Source organism: Arvicola amphibius, chromosome 2 (genome assembly GCF_903992535.2).
Source record: "Arvicola amphibius chromosome 2, mArvAmp1.2, whole genome shotgun sequence".
NCBI lineage: Eukaryota > Metazoa > Chordata > Mammalia > Rodentia > Cricetidae > Arvicola > Arvicola amphibius.
The window spans coordinates 149,752,269-149,763,079 of NC_052048.2; the positions used below are offsets into that span (position 1 = coordinate 149,752,269).

Sequence of the window (10,811 nt, forward strand, 5' to 3'; positions counted from 1 at the left end):
TCATTATGGACATGTGGGAGAGCACAGCCAGAGTCAGGGACAGGGACATCTGGGAGAGTCTAAAGTGGACAAGACCAGGCTGGGCTGGGTCATGTGAGGAGAGGGGGAGGGGAAGGAGAGGGGAGAGAGCTAACCAGGTGCAGCAGCCTGGAGGCCAAAGGAACACAAGGGAAAGTGCAGCCAAAACATCTGGATTCTATAGGGAAGAGCCTCTGGGGAAGGGCAGCCAGAACATCTGGATTCTATAGGGAAGAGCCTCTAGGGAAAGGGCAGCCAGAACATCTGGATTCTATAGGGAAGAGCCTCTGGGAAAGGGCAGCCAGAACATCTGGATTCTATAGGGAAGAGCCTCTGGGAAAGGGCAGCCAGAACATGTGGATTCTATAGGGAAGAGCCTCTGGGAAAGGGCAGCCAGAACATCTGGATTCTATAGGGAAGAGCCTCTGGGGAGGGCAGCCAGAACATCTGGATTCTATAGGGAAGAGCCTCTGGGAAAGGGCAGCCAGAACATCTGGATTCTATAGGGAAGAGCCTCTGGGAAAGGCAGCCCAGCCCCTGCGCTGGAAAGTTCAGGGTAGAGGGTGGGTTGTGCCAGCCATACCCTGTAACAGCGCGGGACTGAGGGATGCTGGGAGAACCTCGAGGCCAGGTCCACTTTGATAGTTAAATAGGCACCTCAGTCATTTGTTCCAGGTTTAGAACTTAACAGTTCCAAGAAAAGATATTTAGAAGAAGGACTGGGGGAGGGGAGGGACGGCGGCTGCTTGTCCAGCTCCGGAACTGTAGGGTCACTCTGGGAGGTGCGCTAAGCTCCAATGGTGGATCACGTCAAAAGGTGGATGGGGGTCTGGTCCCTGACACTAGCTTTCCGGAGATCTGCAGCTTCCTAATTCTCCAAACTGTTATCCTGGATCCAGATGAAATTAACCACCACGAACAACACTACCTTCCTTTAAAATCCTGACAGGCTATGTCAGCGGAAGAGTCTGGCCGGTATTTCTGATCACTTCCTGTTTCTCCTCTCACGGCGAGCTGCTCTTTGAAGGGCCGTTCTTGAGCTCAGAGGAAACATGGCTTGAAAGATGGATCGGCTCTACAGGGGAGCAGAGTCCATTGGCTCCTGTACTGCGGAAACCTTTCTCTGGCCGTTCTGTTCCATCTACAAAAGATACTGCATCTCGGCCCCACCAGGAAAGCCAGAAATTTCATGGGCGTGCAATGCCACAGGAGACAGGAAACAGAGCCATTCTTGCCTGTCAGCCAGCCTCAATGTAAGTCCCACTGTGTGTGTATGTTTACATGTGTGTATGTGGTGTATGTGGTCTTGTTTGGATTTGTATAAGTTTTCACATGTGTGTATATGTCATTTGTGTATATGTACGTCTTGTATGTGTGTGTTTGCTTGAGGATATGTACTGTTTATAAACATTTGTGTTTGTGTATTTGTGTGTTTACATGCTGGTATGGTGAATGCATGCTGTGTATAGTGATTGTATTATATATGTGCATAAAGCTTATGTTTCTTACATGTATGTATATTTGTGCACCATAGGAGTGTGTGAGTGGTTATGCATGTACATTTCTGTTCATTTGTATGGCATGCTTACATGTATGTGTATGAATGAGGTACACTGTATTTTTATGGATTGTATGTGTCAAGTTTGGATTTATATATGTGTTTATATGTGTGTATTGTTTGTGTATATATATGTATGTGTTGTATATGTGTATGTGTTGTATATGTGTATGTGTTTTCAGCTGCATAAATGGCATGTATGTCACATATATTCATGTGTTTATAAATGGGCATGGTGAGTGTATGGTGGATATCATGTTTATATTTTTTATTTAAAATTTTCCATAGAATATATTTTGATTATTTTCCCCTTCTCCCCATCCCTTTACCAATCAAACTTTATGCTCTCTCTTAAAAAATAAAATAAAAATTAAAAATCCTGAAAATCAAAATAACCAAATTAAACAACCAGAAAGACAAAAAGAAAAGATCAAAACAAAATGAAATGACTCATAAAGCTCACAAAACTAATTTTTTGTTGTGAGCCCATGCCCAGCAATAGATAACTAACAGGAAATGAACTCAGCATCTTTGGTTGAAGGTTCTTCCTCTCATAATGTTTTGTTGGAGCATTTACAACTTGGGTTTTGAGTTTCTATGGATTCTGTGTGTTGCCGTGTGTGTCTACATCTATATGTGTCTCTCCTCTGTTCTCTTTTCCACCTGTTTGTTTGTTCACTTATTTTGTCCTATTCTGGTTTGTTTGTTTTTGTTTTATTATTATTCTTTATTTGTTTTCTAAGGGGAGACAGAAAGGGTGTGAATTCTGACCAGAGGCGTGGTGGGGAGGATCTCAGGGGATTGGGGGAGGGGAAACCATAATCATAATACTTGATTGAAAAAAACATACTTTCAGTAAAAGAAAAATAAAGGGGGTAAGCCATCAGAAAATACATGTATTTCTATGTCATATGTGTTACATGTCTGTGTGTTTACGAACCTGTGTGTGTGGCTGTGTCTACACATTCATATGTATGTAAGTGGCGTGACAGAAGAGCTGTTGCACGGAGCCAGGAGAGCTTTGTGCTCTGTGGTGGCCTTTATGCTTCATGCTTGTTTTTTTCTCAGTGCTGGGTCTTGCACACTCCCTGCAAGTGCTCTACCTCGGAGCCATGTCTGCCACCCACAGTGGCACTTTTTAAAATTTCACTCTCTTTCTGAGCAATGTAGCTAGGGTGATAATGTCTCTCTCATCTGAGCTGGAGATAAAAATTAGAAGTGTACTTTGCATGTGTTGGCACTGTCTGGGGAGGGCCGGGAAGACTCGGAGGATGCGGCTTCCTTCCTTTGACAGTGCCCTGTGCACAGGGCTGGGTAACTGTCGCCCTGGGGGGTTCCTGGGCTCTGAACTCTCCAGTTTCATCTGTTGGGAACTGTTTTCTGGCCATTCACCTGTTCTCCAAAGAACCAATGAGGATCAGTGAAGACACACTGCACAGATTGAAGGCTCTGGAGCTTGTAGACCTCCCCGTCACAGAGCAGGGGACACAAAGGCAGCCAAGGCAGTGGGAAGGCTGCTCAAGCCAGAAGGAGCTGACCAGAGCTGAATGAGGCTATTGACCTGGCCTGCTTCCCTGGGAGCCGCCAGACTTTCTTCGGGTATCCACATGTTAACCCATCCACATTAGCCAGACATTTGCTGAGCATCACAAAGCTGTGTCTTCAGTGGCTCCCACTGCCTTTTCCCGGGATTCAGAGGAGACAAGGCAATCTGCTGGTTGAGTAGAGCAGAGCACCCAACAGTGTGGTGACAGCAAGTCCAGGTCCGCACTGGAGATCCCCATCCCAGAGCCTTCGTCCAGATTGTGTAGTCTGGCAGTGAGGGTCCTGAGAAAGTCATGGATCATGCAGCTTTCTTCCCAACCCTGTCGGGAATCTAATAATCAACCTAATAATAGCACTGCAGGATCTTGAGGCAGAGATGGTTCTGGCCCAGGAAGCGAGGAAGCATCAGAGCAGTGTTGGCAGTTCCTGGTTGGGATACCGCGGCTCTAATGTGCAGAGCTAAAGGTGATCGGTACCTGTGACTCTACCGTGACATTACAGGACCAGGTCTCTCTAGATTTAGCCCTAAAATTCACCTGGAAAGGATACTAAGGAGCAGGAGTGTGAGCATGCTAGCCAATGATGGTGTCTCCGTTGCACACTGAGGCGCCCAGTTCACAGCAGGCCTCTGTCTTACACTGTGAAGGTCCCCATGTCTGCCACCTTTCTTGCCACTACTGAACACAGCCACTAGCTTTCAGCCATGCCAGTTCTCAGTGCTAAAGCCTAGATGGTTCTTTGTGGGCTCAAGACCCAAAGTTGCACCCTCCCCAGAACTTCCTGGCCCTGCCCATGTTGATCTTATATCGTCTGAGACACAAAATCAAGACCATGCTACCTCTTTCTCCGTCTTCTTTACCATTCTTCTCCTCCTGACCCCATTCCCCACCCAGACCCTCAGTACACAGCTCTGGACACTGTCTACCCAAACCAATCCAGTGGCTCCTTTCTCTATGACAAATAATCTCTTAAACTCATGGTGGAGGACACACCTTTGGGGGGTAGGGTTCCTAAAGCCCCCAGAAAGTGCCCCATACTCCTTACTCCATACTTACCCCATACTCCTCTTTCCCACTCCTTATCAAGCACACACACACACACACACACACACACACACACACACACACGTGAAATAACTTTCCTCTCATGAGGAAAAGACAAACGTCCCTTCAAACACAATCAGTTAGTTTATAGGCTGGAGACATGGCTCAATGGATAACAGGGCTTGCCATGAGAAAACTCTGGAGTTTTATTCCTAAAACCCACAGGGGAGGAGAGTGTGTCCTCTAACCTCTCCATGTGCACAAGGCACATAACTGCCTGTGCATGCAAGTGTTCACGAGCACGTGCACGCGCGCGCACACACACACATAAAAATTTTATTTACATGTATTTAAGTGTATTATTGTTTTCTGTAGGTAGAAGAAGAAGAATGTGAACATGGTCCCAAGAAGGACCCCACAAGGCAGTCGCCCCTGGACTCCGATCAAGGGCTGACAAAAGGTACACCACTTGCCTAGCAGAGGAGAACTGGGGAGGTGTGGACGGGAACACTCGTGTGCAGATGGATTCAAGCCCACACACTGAGTGCTGGCAGGGGCAGTTGAAGGCCCTCATTACATAGATTTACCCACTGTAGCCAAAATAGAGCAAGATGGCTCCTCTTTACACCAGGGACTAAGGAAAGGGACCCCTGCCAGGTGGATGGCCTTAGGGGGTGACAAATGCCAAGGAAAAGAGCCTTCACATCTAAGCTCCTCCCTGAGAAGGACATGCTGGTCTGGACGTAATAAGAACACTGCTCCCAGCTCTGGAAGTCAGCAGTCCTTGTGTGTGGTTAGCTGTGTCTGATGTGTCACATGGGTTGACAGTATCATGCAAGCAAGCAGAGTGTCACCAGTGGCCACTGGGAGGGACTGGGCTCCGTCTTCTCAGAGATTCACCTTCGCCACCTAACCTAAGGAGAGGGCATTTGGGGATGTTAGAAACCTACCCATATTTTCTTTCTAGAAGAAATGATTTTTGGCTCGTTGCATCTTAACATGAATGATTTTTTTTCCTTATGAATTTGAAGGGCCAGGACCATCAGGGAAAAACATCCCAGTTATTCTACCACATGGGAAAGTCACCAACACAGGCTAAGCCTTTTTCACTTCTTACGGGAAGCAAAGCTAGTGTCACTACCTGAAAAGTCTCCTCTCTGCATCTCACAGCGCTTTTAGCTTTTCCGTTTGAGCTTCAGCTGCTGGAAAGAGTTCCTCTTTGGCCCTAGCTGCGCCTTAGCTGGGCATTCAGGAATGGACATCCAACGTCCGTGCTTAATCGAAACTTCCGTGTATCCACTCAAGTTCTTTCTATTCCCTTTCAAAAAGCTCAGGAGAGCCAAGATGATTGCAGTTCAGCCTAGGGTGCAGACATGCAGAAGCAAAACCAGTGGGTGCTAAGGTTTGAAGGCAGAACCTAGCAGTTTTTGGTAGTGTTAGCGCTCTGTGACCTGAGACCCATCAGTGTCTTCCATGGGACCACACTTGGAAACTGTCATGTGTCACTGTATGTGGTTTGGGTCCTAGGACCTGCAGTACTGGGAGAAGGGCATTTCCTTCACAGTCCCCAGCCTCAGGCATATTTAAAAATTTTAGCACTGGATTAGCCAGTGTTTAGTTGACATATGAGTCTCCTTTCTCAGCTGGTGGCTCTGATGTCCCTCTTTGTAGAATGTTCGCCTCTGCCTTCCAGGACCCAGGCTGAGATTGTAAGCCCAGGGATGACTCAGGGTCAGACGCTGACCTTTGTCTCTGCAAGCTCCTCACCCTGGAACTCTGTTTCTCAGATGCACGGGGGTTATGGCCTCTGATAAGCAGAGAGGGACAGGTTCTGTCTCATTTCCCTCTGATGGTTTGCTTTGTCAAATTCTTGTAGATCTGAAGGAGAAAGAGCTCACCCCAAAGAAACTGCAGCTCCTTCTGGTGGGGAAAACAGGAAGTGGGAAAGTGCAACAGGAAACAGCATCCTTGGCAGGCAAGAATTTGAGTCCAAAATCAGCACTAGACCAGTGACCTTGACCTTCCAGAAAGGGAATACAGAGTGGGATGGAAGGGAGGTTGAGGTGATCGACACCCCGGACATTTTGTCACCTCAGTATCAGCCTGAGGTGGCAGCTGAGAAGATCTGTCAAGTCTTGGCCTCTCCAGGGCCCCATGTGGTGCTCCTGGTGATACAGGTGGGCCGCTACACCGCAGAAGACCAGCGAGCTGCCAGGCGCCTCCAGGAGATCTTTGGAGAAGGGATCCTGGCTTACACCATTCTGGTGTTCACTCGGAAGGAAGACCTGGCTGGGGGCTCCTTGGAGGAATATGTTCGAGAGAACAGCAACAAGAGCCTGGTTGATCTGCATGTTGCCTGTGAGAGGCGGCACTGTGGCTTCAACAACAGGGCACAAGGGGGTGAGCAGAAGGCCCAGCTGGAGGACCTTAAGGAGAAAATCGACTTGGTCTTGTGGGAAAACGAGGGCCACTGTTACACCACAAAACTTCCGGATGTTCCCAGCAAAGCAGTTTAACCACAGAGCAAGGCTCTGAGGAGGAATCCCTCGAGGAGTCCTGGCTGAAAGGCTGTCCCAGATCCAGATGGCTTCCGAGAGACCTGTAGGTACCTGATAGGGAGGGCATCCTGACGAGTGCAGGATGACCATACGCAGGAGTGTCTTAGTGTTCTCTTGCTGTGAGGAGACACCATGACCATGGCAACACCTAGGAAAGAAAGCATTTATTGGGACTGTCGTACGGTGTCAGAGGCTTAGTCCATTATCATCGTGGCTGGGAGCAGGCAGCAGGCACAGAACTGGAGAAGTAGCTGGGAGTTTACATCCAGATCCACAGGCAGCAGCTTGAGGGAGACTCTGAGTTTGGAATGGGCATTTTGAAACCTCAAAACCCATTCCCAGTGACAGACTTCCTCCAACAAGGCCACACCTCCTAATCCTTTCCAACAGTGCCACTCCCTGGTGACCAAGCACTCAAATCTATGAGCCAATGGTGGTCATTCTCATTCAGACACCACAAGAACATTCCATCAGCAGCTGTACCCTGTGTCCAGCCCTTGTTATCTGCTCCCTCTGTCTCCAAAGAGAACTTTCCAGTCCTTAGGTCAGAAGTCAGGTGTGGCCATGGGGTGAGGCCTCAGTTTAGGGGAGCCAGCTACATTCTATGTCCAGCTACGTCGTTTCTTTCTGACACATGGGTCCTCCTTACACTTGGCCCATATCACAGTGCCCTGACAGGGGACTTTCTGTTCCAGTGATACCACATTTTTATGTTCTGTGTCCGATCTCTGATACAACCATAGCTCTTTGCCATTGTCTCACTCTTTCTTCATGTAAGTTGCACAGCTGCCTAGCCAAGGTCATCAGGGTTGAATCAACCCAGGGACAGCCATGGACCAGAGGTCCATATATTTTTTAAGTTTCATCCTTATCCATAAAGGGGGACAGACATGATTACAAGAGGCCTGCCCTGTGTAATGGGTAGAAAAGGACAAGAAGACAGACTAGAGAGGCCCAGACCATCAGTTAGGGTTTTCTTCCACGATGTAAGGTGTTTTCATAGGCTGTGCTCTATAACCGTGTTCTAAGCACGGATGTACTTCCAAGCTTTTGAGAGACTTTGCTGCAATGGCCACATGTGCACGGTGACTAATTTTGAACCATTTATGTCCTTCCTGGGATGAGGGGGGCAGCTAGTGCCTCTCCCATCTCTTGCGAGCTAAGAACAGTTGGACCGAATGTATGCAAGCAGACCACCGTGCAAGTGCAAACCTTGCAACAGATCCGAAGGCAGACAGGACATGGCAGAGACTCCAAGGAGTCAGAAATCTGAGGGAGCCAACCCAGAAACCTTGCCTGTGTGCTGTCTCCCTGTACTTCACCATAGGCTCCCAATAAAGTCGTGTTCTGTGAGTACCACTCGCCTCTTCGTGATTTTTGCCTGACTTGGGAAAAGAACCTTGAACTGATTGGTAACCACAGTGGCTCTGACATGCACTGCAAGGTATATCCTGGGCTACGGAAGAATATGAAGAGGAGCCTAGAGAGAGGCTAAATCAATAAATAATAAAAATGACACTGGCACTTGATCCTCTTGAACCATAACAATCAGGTCTCATGGGCACTTCCTATGGTCAGAATGAGTGGAGTTGGGCTAAGAACTGAAGATGTCAGCCTTGGCCTAGGAGAACCTTATCCCGAGGTTACAGGATGTGGGGGTGTCTCCATCTGTATGAACTTGGGCAGAAAAGGCCATCTTCCCTCAGGTCACTCTTGTTACCTCCCTTTTTTTCTGCTGGGGTTCTTTCACCCAGTTTTTTAGATCTAGCTTTGGAGATATGAGAGAACAAAGTCTTATTTCCATACTTCCATGAACCCCCTTCACTGTGGTAGGTGTGTGGATGGGCTGAAGGGAAGGTCTGCCTGTGTAACTGAGCTCTGAAGGAAGATCAATCAGAAGGGTGAGCGGAGGGAAGGGAGTCTCTGAAAGAAGGGAACCTGCAAAAGAAGGCTAGGGGCTTAGACCGCATGCACAGCGGGAACCTGGTTTCCACAAAATCACTTCAACAGCACAGGAACGTCTTCCTGGAGAGATGGTCCTACAGATGAAGTGCAGCCAACAGAAGAAGGAAGCAGGACATTGGCTCAGACCTTTTTAATTTACTTATTTTCATTTTTCAAGACAGGGTCTCATTATGTAGTCCTGGATATTTTGGGACTCACCGTGTAGAACAGGCTAGCCTTCAACTCACAGATCTCTGCCTACCTCTGCCTCCTGAGTGCTGGGATTAAAGGCATGCGCCACCACCACCTGGCTGATTCAGACCTCTTGAAGCAGTTTAGCCAACTGCCATGCTTCAGATGCTCTGAGCATCCATCCGTGAGAGTCAGGAAAGGTCCTGGGAGTGTGGCCAGCTGATGGGAAGTTAACGAGAGGAAGAAGGCACCAGGCGCCTGATTCCCTCTGCTTCCCCCTTCAGCTGTGCAGCAGAGGCTCGAACTCTCTTCCTTATGGAAGGTTCGGGAGTGGGGCGGTAGGGACTGTGTAGGTGGACTGGCAGGACTCAGAAGATGCTACCTCGGATTCCGCTAGACGCTTATCTGCAGGCCTGAGTCCAGTCTTCTCTGTTTGCCCAGAAAGAGGAAGTCCTAACCTCCCTTACAGGGCAAGGATGTCATAAATCACTTCTTCAGCAAAAGGCAACAATGGCCCTGGTTTGGAATGATGCTGCAAAGCACCTGACAAAGTGCTTGCCCTTCCTTGTATTGTTCTGACTTCCCCAAACAGGAAACAGACTGTTTCCTCAGCCCTGGATCCCAGCAGCCAGATATGATCAATACTTTTACTTCCTTGATCCTCTCCTGCCTGAGACAGCTGCAGCACTGATAGCTGGGCACAACTGATCAGGCATCTTGATATCCCCAGACTGAATCATCTGCCTGGAACAAATGTTTTGATTAAACACAAGCCTGGCTTTGTGTAACAATATTCCAAGGATAAGAGGGATTTGTATGCAGTGTGGATCTATAGTAAGGCACTCTATTACTGAGCAGGGAGGGAAGGGAGTCCTGAACAAAGAGAATGTGCTCCACAGCCTCACCAGCGGGAACGCGCTCTGTCGGGTAATGACTGCAGCAGGACACACTGGCAAAACGTGGAGGAGAAAGAGATGCCCTACAGTTAGGTCTAAAGTCCTGATATGCCAATCATAGCCTCTCTAGAAATAAGGCTTTGAGGAACCTTAAAAGGAGCCACTGTCAGTCAGAGGGTGCCTGGGAAGAATGTAACTTCATGGGCAGCTAGCTGAATGGCAGCATTAGACACAGGCTAGGATTGGGAGATCAGGAGAAAGTTGAGCATTTTTCTTTTCTAAAAAGAAAAAGAAAGAAAGATTCTTTTGTAGTGCTTACCCATTGCATTTGGCAGCAGATCACAAGTAAACGTTTGGCACTGTTTAAATCAATGCAATCTGACCTATTGAGCAGCTCTAGATGGTGGTGGTGTGTGGTCTCCACAGTGTGCATTCTCTGCAGCTCTTTATGGTGATGTGATGTGGAAAGTCCTTCTGTATATGTGCTGCTTTTATTGGCTAATAAAGAAGCTGCTTTCAGCCAATGGCTTAACAGAATATAGCCAGGCTGAAAGAGATATGTATATATAGAGAAAGGGAGTAGGCAGAGTCAGTGAGACACCATGTAGCCACCAGAGGAGAAAGATGCAAGACATCAGCTAGAACCTTGCTGGTAGGCCATGAGCTTCATGGTAAAATATAAAATAATAGAAATGAACTAATTAAGACATAAGAACTAGCTAGCAATATGCTTAAGTGATTGGCCAAGCAGTGATTTAAATAATATAGTTTCTGAGTGATTATTTCAGTTCTGGGCAACTGGGAATGAACAAGCAGCCTTCCACAATAGTGATGGTGTGCACTCTCTGCAGGGTGCATTCTCTCAGCTCTTTGTGGTGGTGGTGTGCATTCTCCACAGTGTGCATTCTCTGCAGTTCCATATAGTGGTGGTGTGCATGCTCTGCAGTGTGCAGTCTCTGCAGCTCTTTGTGGTGGTGTGCATTCTCCGCAGTGTGCAGTCTCTGCAGCTCTTTGTAGTGGTGTGCATTCTCTGCTGCTCTATATGGTGGTCTCAGGC

The 10,811-nt window shown here is 47.9% G+C and overlaps 1 protein-coding gene across 1 annotated transcript; it reads left to right on the plus strand.

Moving 5' to 3' along the window:
* The first annotated feature begins 982 nt into the window (after positions 1-982).
* Positions 983-7,040, plus strand: LOC119807530 (GTPase IMAP family member 6-like). The gene is given in 4 exon segments (XM_038319532.1): positions 983-1,271; positions 4,540-4,624; positions 6,041-6,109; positions 6,112-7,040. Coding segments are annotated over 4 exon segments (912 nt in total). The 5' UTR covers positions 983-1,082; the 3' UTR covers positions 6,681-7,040.
* The last annotated feature ends 3,771 nt before the right edge of the window (positions 7,041-10,811 follow it).